The sequence below is a fragment of the Haliotis asinina genome, chromosome 11 (assembly GCF_037392515.1).
Source record: "Haliotis asinina isolate JCU_RB_2024 chromosome 11, JCU_Hal_asi_v2, whole genome shotgun sequence".
In the NCBI taxonomy this organism is placed as follows: Eukaryota; Metazoa; Mollusca; class Gastropoda; order Lepetellida; family Haliotidae; genus Haliotis; species Haliotis asinina.
The window spans coordinates 15,105,190-15,125,589 of record NC_090290.1 but is presented as its reverse complement, the minus strand read 5'-3'; the positions used below and the strand labels follow the sequence as shown (position 1 = coordinate 15,125,589).

Genomic DNA, 20,400 nt, shown 5'->3' with positions numbered 1-20,400 from the left:
TTGTATATATGGCTATATGGGCAATGGCTTTCTCCACTAACTTAGGAGAACCTACTGCAAATCTTAAGCAGATTGCATGCATGAGGACGCCATGCATCACATTGCTGAAAAGCATGTTAGAATATCCTCGTGAACAGCTGCGTTTTAGTGTAACGTTTTATTGCGAATTCTCCAATCAGTTTTCACTGAGTTTCATCATTTATAAAACCTATGACAATAACTTTTCAACATTTCGAACCTGTTTAAAACTACATCAGTTCATGTGTAAACAGTGCCTTTAAACAGAATGGAATATATTGCAAAATATAGTTAAGAACTGTTGACTACATTAAATAAGTGGCTACATTTACACTAGTGAGTCTAAGCTTTTTATGGGAAGTATATAAATTGTTCTTCCCTTAAGACCTATATTTTCAATTTAAAAGTGCATAAAAAATACGCACCGGCTTCTTTAAGAAAACTGTGTGCAAGAAACACGGAAGAATGTTATACAGCATGTGAGGTAATTTTAAGTATTTATTGTTTTGGGGATGAATACCAACAATATGCACATGAAGAAGATCTGGGTTAGAATTGATCTTCATTGGTTCTCATTTGCGTAGATCGATGATCATTGTGTTGATCACTGGATTGTCTGGTCCCGTCCCACTATTTACAGACCTGTCGCCGCCATTTAGCTGGAATATTGCTGAGTGCGTTGTAAAACTAAACTCACTCACTCACTATGTGTAAAATTGGTCTAAAGATGAATACACAATGCCATTTAGAAAAGTGGTCAAATGTAACGTAATTTGGGATTACACTTTCTCAGCAGAGTACAGATTCTAGTACTTTTGTTGGGTTGAGTCCCAGTCGAGATTGGAACCCGAAAAATGGCAGAGCGCGGGATTAAACCAAACACACTCACTCACCGAAAATACTTCCCATAAAATTCCCTGCCACACTATAGTCCGTTTGGCTCAAAAGCCGACCTATCAATTGCAATGTAACTCGAACACTAATAAGCATAACATACTCAATGAAACGCTAATCATAATCAAAACATCATACCAACTTCGTGAGTTTTTTGCAGAATTTTTGTCCTAATAATAACAAATTTAACAAACTATTATTAGAGTGAGTGAGTGAGTTTAGTTTTAAGCCGCACTCAGTAATATTCCAGCTATATTGCAGCGATCTGTAAATACTCCAGTGTGGACCACACAATCCAATGATCAACAATATGAGCATCGATCTGCGCATTTGGGAACGGATGACATGTGTCAACCATGTCAGCGAGCCTGACCACCCGATTCCGTTATTCGCCGTTGACAACAAGCATAGTCGCCTTTTATGGCAAAACAACCATTAAAATATTGACACAGGTCACTGTTTATTAGGAGGGAAGAGTGCAGAGAAAGGGACAGACACAAATGTCGTGCACGTGCACAAATGTCGAGAATATTATTCATTCATTAACCTGTCCTGTGCTGTCTCCGTGCCTTCTCGCTCACCGATGTCACATTTGACACATGTCAACTAAGTCAGCGAACCTGACTACCCCGATCCCGTTAGTCGCTTCATACAAGCATAGTCGCCTCATGTGGCAAGGATGGGTTGGCGAAGACCGATTCAACCCAGTACCTTCACGGGCCTCGGCAATCACACGAGGATGTTATCATGTTTATAGCTTGTATTTGCTTGTTGTGTTACCTACTTATCTGTACCATTTTACGCACAGCACGGTTTTCTTTCGTAACATAAGAATTTCTTTTTAACGTCTGTAATATTTTCCTTTGATTAAATAGGATAAGGGAGCGGTGGGGTAGCCTTGTGATAAAAGCGCTCGCCAAATTATTAAAGACCCAGGTTCGATTCCCCACACGCCACCAGTGTGCACAAGCCCATTTCTGGTATTCCCCGTTGTTATACTGCTGCAATATTTCTCAAAGCGGCATAAAACTAAACTCATTCACTTTTTAGATTACGAGCACAATCTCGTATCAAAAGTACATTGGTTGACCGAAGCGCTCATAAAATACAAACTTCAGCCCAGGGCGCATTACAACATATAAGCAGTACATATACTCAAAAGCAAAAGAAACCCATATTCCACCGGAGCTTTCGGGGTCTTCTGAACGTGAACAAAATAAAGTATTCGCCGTTGCCTCTGTCCAGTATCGTATCATGGTGTGCTGATGTGTCATGGGATGAAATATACCTGATATCGTAAAGGGACACTGATCCAAAGCAGTTCCACGGGGCTGCTTGTTGCTTTTGTAATTGTTTTTCCCCAATACTACCCCGATTATGTCCCAGAATCTTTACTAGGTTGCGACCTCTCCTGCGCTCCCCGCAAGCGCAATTGTCAGTAAATGGCATATCCTTACATTGATCATTAAAGTTTCGACTTACAACTAATTTGAAAACGTATTCATCTTTCTACCCGTTGATATCCACATGTTCACTGTCATGATAACAAATGAAACTATATTAACTTCAACTGCTCGTGATAACAGTGTTAGGTTTATGGAGAGACCAGTGTGTATAATGATGACAAGAGAGTGTATGGAGCGACCAGCGTCTGTAGTGGGGATTAGAGAGTGTATAGAGCGACCAGGGTGTATAATGATGACAAGAGAGAATATAGAGTGAATAGGTTGTGTAGTGATGACAAGAGAGTGTATAGTGACCAGGGTGTATAATGATGACAAGAGAGTGTATAGAGTGACCAGCGTCTGTAGTGGGGATTAGAGAGTGTATAGAGTGACCAGGTTGTGTAGTGATGACAAGAGAATGTATGGAGTGACCAGGGTGTATAATGATGACAAGAGAGTGTATAGAGTGACCAGGGTGTATAATGATGACAAGAGAGAATATAGAGTGACCAGGTTGTGTAGTGACGACAAGTGAGTGTATAGTGACCAGGGTGTATAATGATGACAAGAGAGTGTATAGAGTGACCAGCGTCTGTAGTGGGGATTAGACAGTGTATAGAGTGACCAGGGTGTGTAGTGATGACAAGTGAGTGTATAGAGTGACCAGGATGTGTGGTGATGACAAGTGCGTGTATAGAGTGACCAGGGTGTTTAATGATGACAAGAGAGTGTATGGAGAGACCAGGGTCTGTAGTGGGGACAGGAGAGCGCACAGAACGACCAGCGTCTGTAGTGGGGATTAGAGAGTGTATACAGTGACCAGGGTCTGTAGGGCTGACAAGTGAGTGTATAGAGTGACCAGGATGTGTGGTGATGACATGAGAATGTATGGAGTGACCAGGGTCTGTAGTGGGTATTAGAGAGTGTATAGAGTGACCAGGATGTGTAGTGATGACAAGAGAATGTATGGAGTGACCAGGTCTGTAGTGATGACTACTTGACTAGAGAGTGTATAGAGTGATCAGGGTCTGTAGTGGGTATTAGAGAGTGTATAGAGTGACCAGGTTGCGTAGTGACGACAAGTGAGTGTATAGTGACCAGGGTGTATAATGATGACAAGAGAGTGTATAGAGTGACCAGGATGTGTAGTGATGACAAGTGAGTGTGTAGAGTGACCAGGGTCTGTAGTGGGTATTAGAGAGTGTAAGTGACCAGGATGTGTAGTGATGACAAGAGAATGTATGGAGAGACCAGGGTCTGTAGTGGGGGACAGGAGAGCGTACAGAACGACCAGGGTCTGTAGTGGGGAGACTAGAGAGTGTATAGAGGGACCATGGTCTGTAGTCATGACTACTTGACTAGAGAGAGTATAGAGTGACCATGGACTGTAGTGGGTATTAGAGGGTGTATAGAGTGACCAGGATGTGTAGTGATGACAAAAGAATGTATAGAGTGACCAGGGTGTATAATGGTTACAAAAGAGAGTTTAGAGTGACCAGGGTCTGTAGTGGGGATTAGAGAGTGTATAGAGTGATCAGGGTGTATAATGATGACAAAAGAGTGTATAGGGTGACCAGCATCTGTAGTGGGTATTAGAGAGTGTATAGAGCGACCAGGGTGTATAATGAGGACTAGAGAGTGTATAAAGTGACCAGGGTGTATAATGATGACAAGAGAGTGTATAGAGTGACCAGGGTGTATAATGATGACAAGAGAGAATATAGAGTGACCAGGTTGTGTAGTGACGACAAGTGAGTGTATAGTGACCAGGGTGTATAATGATGACAAGAGAGTGTATAGAGTGACCAGGGTGTGTAGTGATGACAAGTGAGTGTATAGAGTGACCAGGATGTGTGGTGATGACAAGTGCGTGTATAGAGTGACCAGGGTGTATAATGATGTATGGAGAGACCAGGGTCTGTAGTGGGGACAGGAGAGCGTACAGAACGACCAGCGTCTGTAGTGGGGATTAGAGAGTGTATACAGTGACCAGGGTCTGTAGGGCTGACAAGTGAGTGTATAGAGTGACCAGGATGTGTGGTGATGACAAGAGAATGTATGGAGTGACCAGGGTCTGTAGTGGGTATTAGAGAGTGTATAGAGTGACCAGGATGTGTAGTGATGACAAGAGAGCGTATGGCGAGACCAGGGTCTGTAGTGGGGACAGGAGAGCGTACAGAACGACCAGGGTGTGTAGTGGGGAGACTAGAGAGCGTATAGAGGGACCATGGTCTGTAGTGATGACTACTTGACTAGAGAGTGTATAGAGTGACCAGGGTCTGTAGTGGGTATTAGAGAGTGTATAGTGTGACCAGGGTGTGTAGTGGTGACTAGAGAATGTGTTAGGCGACAACAGGATTGTAGTGGTGACTTGAGAATGTATTAATCGACGGGGGCTTGTTGTGGTGACTGGAGAATGTGTTAGGCGACATGGGGTTGTAGTGGTGACTTGAGAATGTATTAGGCGACATGGGGTTGTAGTGGTGACTAGAGAATGTGTTAGGCGACATGGGATTGTAGTGGTGACTTGAGAATGTATTAGGCGACAGGGCTTGTAGTGGTGACTAGAGATTGTGTACTTGGGAGTCTTTTGGGAGACAGTCATGTAGTGGGGACTAAGGAGCGTATTTGTCAGTGTACCAGTTAGGTATCTGTTGGTCATTTTTTGTCATAAGCCAGCTTGAATATATATTGATTAAGTAGTTTATTAGTTATTTAGGGTGAATCTTTGCTGACTAGGGCGCACATTGGTTATCATGTTGTCTCATCATTGACTTCGGTCCGACTATAGCATTGTCAGAAATTAAAACCAAATCACTGTTCTTTTCTCTTTTATCTCTACAGTTGATGTAGCTGTATGGTATGCCAAAGTGTGAAATATTTGCTAAATTTAGTTCGACCTAACTACAGTTCCAGTAGAACGGAGATAGGAAACGTGAAAACAAGGACTTTGAGAGATTAGTACAGAAATGAGCAATGCAGATTTTTTCAAAGTCAAAAGTGACTGATTTTGAACAGACTGCGGCTTTATGCAAATTAGTATGCGACGATATTGTATTACAAAGGGCATTTTTAAAATCACATTTTGAAATTAGACATTATAAACGATAACTGACGTGAAAAATAACAACCTTTATGCTGAACTTATTGAGGGTGTAGCTACCACAGAATCTCACTATCACAATTAAAAGAAACAGGTAGGAGGGGTCGTCTCAAAAGCATAAATCAGTACTGGTGAAGCAGACGATGATTGGTTCGTGCTGGCAGACAGAGATATCAGCTAAGATATGATAATCCCATAGGGAATTAAAGAAGGGAACTACACGACATGTCCAAACATATAAAACAATATCCAGTGCTGTCGGTCTTCGGTTGATCATGCTACCTATATATATCATGAGACATTTAATACGATGCCTTTTATGGGTATCAGGTATTATACTCGTTTACATATCTTAACATAAACCTCATGAAAGAAAGACACGTAAGATGTCAGTCAATGGACGAGACATACTCAACACACATGAAAAAGCACAAAATATCTTTGAGATGACCCCTTGTGTCAGTAGGTAGCGCATGCATTTCATGCCAGGTGAGTCGACTTTCCGTCGTCATACCTTGCTGAGCGATCTAATTGCCTTCTATAGTCCGATCTATTGTTTTTAGCAGCTGATAGTAGATGTTTAAAATTTACTCAAATATCACGAGTAAACATGCTTTTCTGGATATGCTCTATATTACGACAGATCCTATTTGCAATTGTATAAATATGACGGATACAGAGCAACAGCCTAAATAGTTTTTTCCCCATTTCTGACAGTACTTTAGGCATATTTCTTTACGACGTGTACATGTATCAGATATTGTGCGTCTTTTTTGACGTGAGCTTGGTGTAGTTAGCTGAGGTGGGTTTTTGTTGACTGGACATATTTTAACTGTCTAAAATCTGGTATTTGTTGACTGGACATATTTTAACTGTCTAAAATCTGGTATTTGTTGACAGTAGTTCATGATAGTGCGTGTTGTCTAGAACATGCTGTGATTGAGGGCAGTGGAAGTTTTGGAAGAAATGAGTTCACGAACTCCAAAAGTCTTTTCGGTAACAGTTCCCCCGTAACCCTCGCTTAAGATGTATTATATATATTTATTACGATTATTTTGAGGTTTTAGGGTTAGGATTTGGGTCTAAGTTTAGAGTTTTGGTTAGGATATGGTTAGGGTTAGAGTAATAGTTAGTGTTAAGGAGTTTTGAAAGATAAACATTTGCTCTTATTTATAGAGTGATGAAATAAAACGGGAGTTACGGGTGGAAACCTTTCCGGCTTTTCTAGCTTGACATTACTATTGCCGAGTACGTGCCGCGTTAAACAAACCAACAGAACTTTAACATTCTTTTTGTAGGACTTAGTGTACACCTGTGTCACCAGTATGGGTTTACGGTACTTAAGCAATATTCCAGCCATATCATGAGGGGAACACCAGGACTGGTCATCACACATTGTACACATGTGGGGAATCGAACCTGAGTTAAATCATGACGAGCGGACGCTTTAACCGCTAGGCTACCTCACCACCCCTCATCAATGACTTGATATTGTTGTATGCCGTCCAATGAATTCATTTTTCTTTCTGCTGAAAGTTTAAAACAATAAACAGTGCAAGCAAACTGCGCGTTTACCGTTGTTTCCAATATAGATATTTAACAAATATGATCTGTTGTGCTTAATTGATCCGATATGAATACATCTTGAAGAACATATTTCAAAATACCGGTAACAATGTCAATATTGATAACGACAATGGCACAGCTTGCGTCATATGTCAATAGAACACGTGGAATGAGTTATATTTAGTAGCTTAGTCGTAGAGCTGGTTTTCAGGCAGACATGGAATCGCGTCATTTCTATAATAAACAGAATTACTATATCCAAAATACAAAACACACAAATCTCCAACTTCAGTACGAAACGTTATGAATCCGACGCTGTGGAGAACTGTCATTTATCTCCTCTATATAAGCGAACACGAGTGTGAGACGAGCGGGGAATTAATGCCTTTTGGTAGCCTTATAGAGAGGGGAATTGACATCATCTCGGAAAAATCGATATTAGCGTGCCAGTAAGGGCGTAGATATCTTCTCACGTTGCTAGGTGAGGTCGAGATTTCCGTGGCAACAACACAATACGATCTACGTTCGTGGAACCAGTAGTAATTATCAGCTAATGGTTTCATCCAAATGGGTTTGTTGAATTTTGGAGAGCAAAAGCATATATATATATATATATATGTGTGTGTGTGTGTGTGTGTGTGTGTGTGTGTGTGTGTGTGTGTGTGTAAACTTACACATCAACCAAATTTTCAGGGATAGTTTATATGTATTGTGTAAGAAGAGGTTTGGAATTTTACAGATAACGTTTTTTTTCAATACGTGCTTAGCTGACTTAAACCATCACAATTATCAAATCACTGCAAAATATTGTTTTAGTAATGGATCGTAAATGCAAAACATATTTTATCACTGTGTTATTATTAAATTGTAACAGACAGCGTTAATTTGGAGATTTTTGCCACAAAATGGTCATCCGCTCCTTTAGGAATGTCTTCCCATCACCGACAACAACCGCCAACACTATTTACCGTAATGACGGCAGCAGCCACTGTATCAGGAACTTGCGTTACAACGAGGCATCCTGGGAAGTAAACATTACCGATAGCATACACCTACACATAGCTTTTCTCTCTACGTGCCTCGCTTTGGTACCGCGGAATCGAGGCTATGAGATGATTTTCATAAAACTTGATAATAAGGGATCTGCCTATCGCTTAACGGTGCGTCAGCATAGGGAGGGCGATTGATCAGCACTTTGTCGGAATGGCGGACCGAGGTATTTTGGTTTGAGAAATAGAGATGGTTTGAGTTGAAACCTGGGTCACGGGCGTGTGAGGAGAGATACAGAGAGACGAGATCCAACGGAGACGACGGAGCTAAACAGGACCGCCTCAATGTTACTTCGAACCCAAATGGCGGGTCTTGAATTCTACGATGCGGTGCTAAACAACGAGCTTCAACAACTGAAGCGTTTGGCTACTCAGTACAAAATCGATCTAAGCGCCAAGTTCGTGGAGGTAAGGAAAAAGAATCATTCCGATTTGTGCCCAATACATTTGGCTGCGTACAGAGGCTATACGTATATGTTACAATACCTCATTGAATCTAAATGCGACGTGAACCAAACGACAACGACATTGCGACGGACAGCTCTCCATTTCTCTGTGCTTCAACACAAGATGGCGTGCATGCTACTTTTAATCTCAGCTGGAGCCAAAATAGACGCCAAGGACACGTTTGGAAACTCGCCGTGCCATTATGCGGCCGACGACGGGTACTGCCAAATCCTTGATGTTCTTCTACGTCGTAGTGTTGACGTAAATAGCCAAGATATCACGTCGAAAACACCCCTGATGAAGGCGGTAAGGAACAACAAAACAGACGCAGTGCTAAGACTGTTGCGTGCAAGCGCTGACCTCAACCTTACTGACCGCAACTCTGATATGGCACTCCATTACGCCGCGAGAAACGGGTGCGTTGACATTATTGATCTTTTAGTGGCTGGGGGTAGTCTCATTGATGTTCAGAACTACTGGGGACGGACACCTCTAATGGAAGCGGTATGTTACAATCACAAAGACGCCATATCACGCCTAATCATCGCAAACTGTGATTTGAACCGACGGGAATTTAAAACAGGCGACACCGCTCTTCACATAGCTATCAAGAGGAACTACACGGCAGTTGTGGAGCTGTTGCTCGCGGCAGGAAGTCGGCACGACATCTTCAACCACCAAGGAGAGACGGCCGCCTACGAGGCCGTCGTTAGCAACAAGCAGGAAGTAATCCGTCTCATGCTTATGTACAACTGTGACCTTGACGTACCGGCCAAATACTTTTCTAATGGTGTGTATAAGTCCATATTTCACTTAGCAGCAGAGAAAAGTCAGTTAGAGATTTGTCGTCTGCTCGCCTCTCTTGGTCACGTAGATTACGGAGCACGGGTACACTTTTACACTAGCTACGTTCCCTCCAGACTGTGTGAACAGGATGAGATACTGCACGTGCTGCGCGCGCAGATGGGATCTGTGGTGTCGTTGCAGCAGTTGTGCAGGAAATCAATTCGGAAATGTTCAGGAAGAAACATCGCAGAAAAGGTGGATTCTTTGCCCATGCCAAGAGCACTCAAGGACTATGTAATGATGAAAGAAGTACGAGAGAGATCAGATCTTGGAGCAAGCTACTGTTAAAGAAAAGGCAGACTTGAATCTGGTCCCTGATCTGACGTCACCGTCTGCACGTGAAGCATGACCTTGACCATGGACCGTTTACTTCCGGTCCGAGTATAGTGTGATATTGCTCACTGGTTTTAGTGTGAATGAGGCCAGATATCTGTGCAGGTCAGGGTGACATGACCTGGCATGTAGTTCAAGGTCAGACCAACTGCAGGAGTGTTTGTTATAATATCCACATTTGTTGAAAACGGGTACTATTTGCTATACTGATTTAAATAGATAGTTTTACCCCTTGGATGATCTCAGTTTGAACGTAGTTCAAAGGGTGAAGGTCAAGGTCATTTCACCATGACCTGCACAGGTTGCAAAATATCCCTTAAGTTGTTCTTAAGTCATCTGAGGGGTTAAGGCGGATTAACGTTAGAAAGGTTTTGTGTCACCCCGTATTTTTGTGTGTAGCTCTAATAGAAGAGGGGTAGGAGAACATTCACAGTCATGTTGACTTCATTTCTCCTAAAAGCCTTGCATAAATAAAGGTTTGGGTGAAAAAAAACACGATTACATTGCCCGTAAGACCTTTGGTAACACGTTGTGAAAAGAAATGTGAATACATGTGTTAATAATACCACAGAAGGTAATATTTTATGTATATAACTTGAGTGATATGGGATAGACTGTATGGCAGTTATGATATGAAGCCCCTTGTGGTGATATGCCAGGATAATGTATGTACAATGTGGAGAAAGTGGTGTATACGTGATGATAGAAATGCACATTACCAAATATGGTAATATCAGGCTTATATTCTGTGAATAGTATTGGTTGATGGTGGAGATGATATGGATGATATGACTGTTAGGATATAATAGAGGTGATATGGAAGATACATTATTGACTAGGATATGTTGGGCTTATATATAAATGATATGTTGATGGTCAGGGTTTGTTTGAAGTGATATGGATAATATGTACACATGAGGATATGGTGGCAATATTGTTGTTATGTTGGCAGTAACAGAAATGATATCTAAAAACAATGTCAGCCATAGTGTGGGTATGTAGGGATGACAGATGATATGTTAACACAAGGGTATGTAGGGATGACAGATGATATGTTAACACAAGGGTATGTAGGGATGACAGATGATATGTTAACACAAGGGTATGTAGGGATGACAGCTGATATGTTAACACAAGGGTAAGTTAGGGGTGACAGAGATGATATGTCAACACAAGGGTATGTAGGGATGACAGATGATATGTCAACACAAGGGTATGTAGGGATGACAGATGATATGTTAACACAAGGGTATGTAGGGATGACAGATGATATGTTAACACAAGGGTAAGTTAGGGGTGACAGAGATGATATGTCAACACAAGGGTATGTAGGGATGACAGATGATATGTTAACACAAGGGTATGTAGGGATGACAGCTGATATGTTAACACAAGGGTAAGTTAGGGGTGACAGAGATGATATGTCAACACAAGGGTATGTAGGGATGACAGATGATATGTTAACACAAGTGTATGTAGGGATGACAGCTGATATGTTAACACAAGGGTAAGTTAGGGGTGACAGAGATGATATGTTAACACAAGGGTATGTATGGATGACTGATGATATGTTAACACAAGAATATGTTAGGGGTGACAGATGATATGTTAATAAAAGTGTATGTTAGGGATGCCAATTTATATGTTAACACAAGGGTATGTTAGGGGTGACAGTTGATATGTTAACATAAGGATATGTTAGGGATGTCAGTTGATATGTTAACACAAGGGTATGTTAGAGGTGACAGTTGATGTGTTAACACAAGGGTATGTTGGCGTGTTACAGATGATATGCTGGTACAGGGATATATCGGGAGTGTTACAGGTGATATGTAGATGCAAGAGTATATTATGTGTGTTAAAGGTGGTATGGTAACACAAGTATATATTGGGGATGTTACATACTACATGTTAACAGAGGGTGTTTCATGGGTGTTACTGATGGTATGTTAACACACGGGTGTATTTGGGGTGTTAGAGATGATGTGTTAACACAGAGGTATGTTAGAAGTGATGGAGATGATATTTTAACACAGTGGTATGTTAGAAGAGATGGAGATTATATGTTAACACAAGGGTATATTTAGGTGACAGATGATATGTTAACACAGGGATATATGGGAGTGATGGAGATGATATGTTAACAGAAGGGTATATTTAGGTGACAGATGATATGTTAACACAAGGGTATGTTGAGGGTGGAAGAGGTGATATGTTTAAACCAAGCATGTTTGTGATGGAATGATAAGTTTGGAGGATTACAGTCAATATGTGATAGATGTGTCAGCTGGGTATTTCACGATATATGATATATGCCGGTGGTGACATAAATGATGCGCTGTGATGGTTGAGACTGGTTTCATGCAAACTAATTACATAGGTATTATTTGTTAATGGATGAAACTGAAGGTATGCCATTTTTGAGTGTTGGGAGTTTGAAGTACAAACTGTATGGTGAGAATGGCGTGTATGGGCATTAAGATGGCGTAGATGTTCACGTATATGTAATGTGAGAAAGTTATGATAAATGTATCTCGTGTGTGATGTTATAGAAGTGTTCAATCTGTGTAAAAGACCTATATCAGATAAGAAGAAACCCCGCTATTCTGGATGACGATCTGATTAAAGTAATCATGATACTTTTACGTAGGACCCCATTAACTCAGTGTCCTGCGTAAACACAAATCGTCACATTAGGTAATGGCGTCTGGATTATCGAGGTTTCAGTTTATGTGTTACGACTTGTATATAAATTATGGAATATGGATGAACTATTTCTGTACGTGTGGGTATCAGGACACAAGTGGATTTGGGGAATATGGGTAACTTGCCAGAAGCCTGTCCAGCCGACATTCTTAAAGTGAAATGTGTGATTGTGTAACTGATAACTGGACTGATAACAACTACTGGACTGATAATAACTGAATATTGTTAAGACTTTAATGTCAGTAGGACCATGATATTACGGTCACAATTAACAAGCTCGTGTCTCGGGTATTGACATTGAAGTTTTTGTTGGTAATGTTAGAAATGTTTCTACGGCAGTGTTGGTGTCACCCTCCGCTCCTCGCTATAACAAAAACGCTGTGTGGAGAATATGTCCGGTAGATGCTTTTCATAGTGTTAGTGAGCTGACGGGTATAAAGGGACTCTTTCCTTATATTCGACAACTGGTGCTTAAAATCGCAATAGCACCGTTAAGGCGTTATAAACAGTGTCCGCATCAAAAAGGTTCCTTCATCCCGATTAACGAGATGGGTGGTCACGCTCGCTGACCTGGTCGACACATGGCATCGGTTTCCGATTGCACAGATCGATGCTCATGTTGTTGATCACTGGGTTGTCTGGTCCAGACTCGATTATTTACAGACCGCCGCCGTCTAGCTGGAATATTGCTGAGTGCGGCGTAAAACAAAACTCACTCACTCCTTTATCCCTAGGCGTCATCATCAGGGACATAGCAGACTAGACGTAGGGTGTTGTGCCTGTGATAGGAAGGAAACGAAAGGTTCTTTATCCGTATTAAGGAGGTTTTGTAGTATGCACGTTTTCACTGAAGAATTATTAAGGGTGAGTTTGTTTCACCATCTACCCTTTCCTGTGACTGTAGGGTTTCAAACTGAAGTAAAAGCTAGGTTATAAGTATGTCATAGTCATAATTAGACCATAATTAAGGTGATAATATTTCAATAATAGCTTGCGTATTTACATCAATATTTTATTCAACAATCAGAAAACATTCAGATATTCTTCATCAAGTTTTCGACTTGCGGACCACGTAACTGGCCGACACACATCGGTAACTTTGAATTACCCAACTCAGGCAAGCTGCCTCTGCTTGGCTTATGCCCCAGGCCACAGCATGCTGTGCGCGGCAGGGTGCAACGTACTAGTCAAAAAGTGGATGAAGAATATCTGAATGTTTTCTGATTGTTGAATAAAATATTGATGTAAATACGCAAGTTATTATTGAAATATTATCATCTTAATTATGGTCTAATTATGGCGATTTTAAGACTATGACAAGTATAAGATAGATACCGATAAAGGTAGATCGATATAACGCTAACAACGGTATACACTGTTTCGATGTAACGGTGATATGGGTATATAGGTCTGTGCCTTGATGTAAATATTGTTTCGATGTAAAGAGAACATTGGTATACAGAGTGATTCAATGTGACGCATATGTTGCACTCAACTGATTCAATGTAGCGCTTACTTTGGTATACCGACTGATACACCTTTGATCTTATATTAATATATGTTTTATTTCAATGTAACGCTAACATTGGTATACAACATGACTCAATGTAACGCTTACCCTGGTATACATAGTGTTTCAGTGTAATGCATGTGTTGGCAAAAACATGTCTATTCAATATAATGCTTATATTGGTATTGAAGTTGATTCAGTGTAAATCTTACATTACATATTCCGATGGATACAAAATAGGCCATTGTGGAAAGAAAAATCTACGCTGTACTGAAAAAATCCGTTTATATCGATCTTTGTGTAATCGAGTTAAGCGATCTATGATGATATTGATAAGATCTTGTCAACATAGTTATCACGTAAAGTATGTTTAGAGTGTTCCGTTTAAAATTAAGCATATGCCAAACATGCATCTGCCGGGAACTTATCCACTCAGCGTTTGACGCCATGGCGAGGTGTGGCGATGTGTCTGATACAACAATGAACCGCAGCATCAAATCTGGTTGTAACGAAGTAACTATACTACGACTATATCGAATTCAAATGGACTACTAATTTTAGCTCATTTGAATATTAGTTCAGTATACACATCTCGAGTACAATATGGAGCAAGTAGCCGGAGTACAAAACAAACCAGTTCGTTATATCCAAAGTTCGTTACATCAATTGCTTGTTGTATCTAAAGTTCTTCATATGTTTCAACCCAAAACCAACGAAAAAAACAGATCATCATTCCTTAGCCTTTAGAAATAGTTTCGTTAAGATATTCTGTGTTATGTATGACTTCCGGTGTCAACTTAAATACGTTCATATGTTATTTCAGCGTAAGTGCATAGAGTTATGTGTCATGCATGCTAATACAGTTGACAAATGCTGTAAGGTGATCATATGTAAGGTGATCATATGTAAGGGGATCATAGGTATGGTGATCATAGGCAAGAGGTTTTTGAGGTACGGATACTCGGTATGGATATTTATCCCGAACAAATATGTAATACGATTCTATTTAAACAAATGTTCATAAATTTCTTGAAAACTTTATGGAAAGTAAAACAGCGGTTGATGAGGAAGGCAAATAACAAAAGTTTTAATTGAACTGACTGTTTAATGGCATGAAATATATTTTAAAACACATGTAAAACATGGTTTTCAATAACTTTTTGTCTCATTTTAGATTTAGCTGGTTATGTTTTTAACTAAAGTCGAATGTTCGACTTTTTATTGGGATGCGAAAGCGAATTGAAAACTCAGTAACAATTCCAATGATTGTTCGCTCGAGATATCCGTTGTTCGAGAAGTTTTGACGTTAGACCACAGTAAGATTATACCGGGACCATTAGATACATCCTTTTAAACGGTACTTCGAGATAAGGGATTTCGAGATAATAATATGTTACAGTTTTTTTACTGGACGTTACGTATTCGTTTGGCTGAATCAGCATTCCAATGATTTACAACAATCTGCTCTGAAGCATTTGATAAGGAAGAAAGGAACTGGTTTTAGGTTGTTATTCAGGATATTTCCCATGTAGGAATATTGTGATGCATAACCATCCCATGTTATTATTGTATCACACAGATTTCAACTGCATTCCTAACCCTTCAATTGACATGTGTTAAATTAGGATATTGTTATTTTTGAATGACAATTACATCTGCAACTGACCGATAAAAATGTTCTGTGATTGAAAAAATATATTGTTACTTTATTAAATCCCAATTGACTGTAATTATTGTTAAATGTTTGATTATTAAATTGTATGAATTACATTTACGAATGTTCCATTGTAACACTATTCTGTTGACTGAGTTGCGTCCCTTAATTCGAGACTGAAAAATGCGAGAATGGGTTCGAATCTCGGTTCGTTCTTATTATGTTTCTAGGTTTGTTAGCACCATACCTGTGTTTGTTGTACGCTACTAAGGCCTTCGTCACTTCAGATGTTCTGACCCGTGAACATCGGGCTAGAATTGATCTTCAGTAACCCACAACTAGGCGCCTAACGGCTCGCGTACTTGACTGACACGTGTCATCGTACCCCAAGTGCGTCGATCAATGCCCATGCTGTTGATCAGTGGATCATCTGGCCCAGACTCGATTATTATCATACCGCCGTCATATAGCTGGAATATTGCTAAGTGCGGCGTAAAATATTCAACTCACTCAGGCATTCTTCCACGTTATGCGCTCGTTGGCTATGCTTGCTTGTCACCTAGGCAACGCATAATACGGAATTACTATATTAGAAATACCTCCAATTCCTTGAACCTTAGTACAAGCGAGTCAGACGTGATGAAATTACATGGGTCTTTCAAGTATGAACGAAATTTCAGCTTGAACCAAATTGTCGAACTCCCGTTTTGTGTAATTTCAGTTATTATGGTCAGTAGGCCTAGTAAATAACAAAAGCACTTGCACCATTATGCACAAACAAGGCAACGAGAACGTTTGGTAGAAGATATTTTGAACATGTTCATACATCAAGGTGAAATTTTGGCGCCGACTAACCAAAGACATTATTAAGGGGTGTGTGGAGTCGAACCAGCGGATCCGTACTCATCTAAGGAACGCAACTCTGTATATCAAGACAAACGGACATATTCCGTATTTTACAAGTTGATTTACGTGGATTGATACAAATAAAACTACCATAAATGAGTAGTATACGAGATATCAAACTTCTGTCCTACAGATATATATTTTTTATCAATGATGAAGAATTTTGAGGTTAAACTTTTTAAACCGCTGCTTTGCTAGTTTCCTATGATTATTTGTCAATGTTTATTGTCTGCGACGACAGGGTGGATCTGTGATATTATATCGTGCGATTACTTCAGTAAAAATCGTTGTTAGTTTATTTGTTGAATGTACTATGTGGAAGGCGATATTAAGTTAACAAGGACTCATCCTTACTTTGATGGAAATAGCCGTATTTCCTCTGTTATGAACCGACAAGTTGTTAAGGCTATGTCTTCTCAATGGAGATTGACCCTATTAATGATGCTCTAATGATGGTCTGAAAAAGAGCTGTCCTTCTGTTAAGGGGCATATTAAGGGTCTGACATTTGAAAACCTAACCTGTGTGACTTCTATCGCATCGAAAATGTACAAACGTAGCCTCCTTGTCACATCTGCGAGGTTATTTTCTAAAAAGGGCGCACGGGCCACTGATTTATAGGTCCCACATAAAAGTGCAAGGGGAAATGTTCGTAATGGAGGAAATACGGTAATTTTGATTTTTCTTCTGTACACACAAAAAAACCCGCATTCAATGAAAATTTATGAGAAACAAAAACTAACTTGAAGAAAACTCGACTGTTTAGTGACTTAATTCATACGAAGACTATGCCCGTGAGGAATCTCCCTGTATGCTGTTTTGAAGTGAGTTTTACAGTACCTCAGACATAGATGAGCAAAACCTCGATCGGAACGTTTGCTGGAAAATGTTTGACCCGTAAGAAGCTTATTTAAATGATTATGTGTGAATGCCAATATTTTCAGAACCTGGTTGAATGTACATGAGTCTTTCTGTCTGTGCACTCAGGGTGATCCGGCAAAAAACGTTGTCATGAGAAAATATCTTTATGATTTAGTTGGTTTAAAATAAATCGATTTAACATTATGCTGCTCTTTTTGTCTGTTTGTCTGTTTCAACAATATTGTAATGATTTCCTGATTTTTCTAATGTTTTATGCTTTGTTTTGGGGGGGGGGGGGGGGGTGTTTATTTTTTCATTATTATTATTTTTGTTTTGTTTTGTCCGTGTTTTAAGTTCAGCCGGGGATGATCGAACCATTATGTCGTGGCGGTAAATAATTGCGTGAGTTTAGTTTTACGCCACACTCAGCAATATTCCAGCTGTTTGGCAGCGGTCTGTAAACAATGGAGCCTTGACAAGGCAATCCAGTGATCAAAAGAGAATCAAAACAGTGGTCCATATAATGAATAACATTCCTAACTGGTGGGGTACAAGTTGATTTGACTGGTTTCTTAACTGCTGCACCCAACGATATGCCAGTTAAAAAGCAGTAGTCTTATAATGTACATATTCGAAGGTGGACCACGGGTGGGGTACGATCTGAAGAGATCAACCAAATCACCGATGACATGCCTCAGAAAATCACAATGGTAACGTATATCATGGGAAATCGTCATTACACTTTCTCAGTAAAGTATAGATTACACTTTTGGAGAATTGAGTCCCATTTGGGATTCCACCCGTGGAGATCCGGGTTAGAATTGACCCTCAGCAACCCATGGTTGGCGTAAGAGGTGACAAACTTGATCGGGTGGTCAGGCTCGTTGACCTGACACGTCATCGTATCTTATTTGCGTAGAACGATGCTCGTGATTTTGAACATTGAATTGCATGGTCCAAATTCAAATATTTTAAGACCCCCGTCATACAACTGGAATATTACAGGGTGCGATGTTAAACAACAACCATATCGAACCATCCGGGAATCGAACCCGTGTCGTAGTCAAGCAGATCATCGTTAGGACAAAGTCAAAGCGATAACCCCCCAGTTGCGGTTACTAGAGTCCGTGTAAAATCCCGGAAATGGTATAGAATATGTTCTCTTCTCTATAATTTTAAATTTGACTAGATTCTAAAAGAGGCAGTAGGGTAGCCTGGTGGTTAAGGCGTTTGCTCGTCACGCCGAAGACACGGGTTCGATTCCCCACATGGGTACAATGTGTTAAGCCCATTACCGGTGTCCCACGCCGTGATATTGCTGGAATAGTGCTAAAAGCGGCGTAAAACAATTCTCACTCAGTTTCTAAACGGCCATATGCATTGGTTATATATGAATTTTCTTATGTGAAGCACAGCGGTACGATGAGTTGACCCATAACACAAATAATTCATTTCTGGACAGCTAGTGAATGATGTGTTTTGCCGCATTCTCAAACATCACAGGGGCATGTGAATAATCAAGTTTGGCCATGGAGATGTCCGCGCGATGTCCGCCAAGCTTGCCAAATCCAACGCATGCGGGTGAGCGGCCATTACTGGCACCGAACTCAGCGTTGTACACGGTCCAAAGCATACTTGAGATCATAGGTATTTCATGCTCAAGGTGAGCACAAAAACGTACTCAAATGTTTTAATAAGCTCAGTGTACCGTGTCTGAGTTCTGAGTTGAGCGCAAAATCGGACTTGAGTATGAGACTGTCTTCAGAAAGGATCATAACTTCGGGGCAAGTCTTGCTATTCTCCATATGTTCGCAGCCCTCAGATTTCTTAACTTTGATCGCAGCCAAGCTCTTAAGAATGGGCGTAAGAAGTCCGTAAGGCAACGGACATTTTGAGAATAACGGCCCAATACTTGGGTTGTTGTTTAACGCTGCACTCGGTGATATTTCTGCTACATGACGACGGCCTGTAAATGATCGAAATGATGGACCAGAAATCCTAGTGATCAACATCATGAGCATCTATGTTCCCGGCTTCCTTTAGTGAAGGTTTTATCGCTATGTAGGTTAAACACAGACAACAGATCTACACACACGCCATATACATATAAATAAATAGAGCAGAATTTTTTTAGTAGATCTATGGTCTGTGTACAACCTGCAGAGCGATAACGGGTTCCTGTGGCGCAAACTTGAATAATAGTGATACATGTGAGACGGGGTTCAACTTACACAACCTCGACACAGACGAACATGAATCAAAGACCGTTGTTTCGAAGTTGAAGTGAATAAATCGAGTCATTCGTTGTCCAAGACAAGGGAATATATCAAGAAAATAATGACCATTTACTTTGAGACTAAGTTCGACACAGCGAGGTTTCACGAAAGACATGCTCAAACCACATTTGTGCAGCAACCAGGGACACATTCATAAACACTGAACAATAACGAGGTCGGCGAGATTTGAATGCTTACCACCATATTTGGAATTGCATCTGGACTGATATACACCCCATCAAAGACTTAGACTCTCTAGTGCTAATATAGCAACTTTCCTGGTCTACAGTTAAAAAGTACATTTAACAAAATATTACATTATGTTTAAAGGTACAGTTTACACGTGAACTGATGTGTTGTAAAACAATTTCGTAAGGCTGAAAAGACTGTCATTAGTCCATTAAATGAAACTTGAAAACTTTACACCAAAACGCAACTGTTCCCCTGCACAGCATTTGAACCTGCCTTTTCAACAATTTGATGCATCTGTATGAAGTGTGCATTTGATTACCACAAGTTAGTGGAGAAATGATATTTTTAAAGTTTGGTTTGCTGTTTAACAGGGGTTTCAGCGATATTTCAGCTGTGTGAGGTCAGTCTGCACATTAACTGAGTCTGATGTTCCTCATGTTTTATGTTCAGGTCTGGACTGGACAATCCAGTGATCAACAGCCACAGTGATGGGCCCTGAGATATTTGGTTGAATTAAGAGGAAAGTAAGATGCTAACAAACACGGCCTCGATTTTTGGAACTCTCTTAGCGCTACTGCAGTTGTAAGTGCAAAACC

At 40.4% G+C, this 20,400-nt stretch overlaps 1 protein-coding gene across 1 annotated transcript; it reads left to right on the top strand.

Annotated features, from left to right (window-relative positions):
• The first annotated feature begins 8,215 nt into the window (after positions 1-8,215).
• LOC137256251 (ankyrin homolog) lies at positions 8,216-17,540 on the top strand. The gene has a single exon (XM_067793980.1). The coding sequence runs from the start codon at positions 8,361-8,363 to the stop codon at positions 9,654-9,656; it is 1,296 nt and encodes a 431-aa protein (XP_067650081.1). The 5' UTR covers positions 8,216-8,360; the 3' UTR covers positions 9,657-17,540.
• The last annotated feature ends 2,860 nt before the right edge of the window (positions 17,541-20,400 follow it).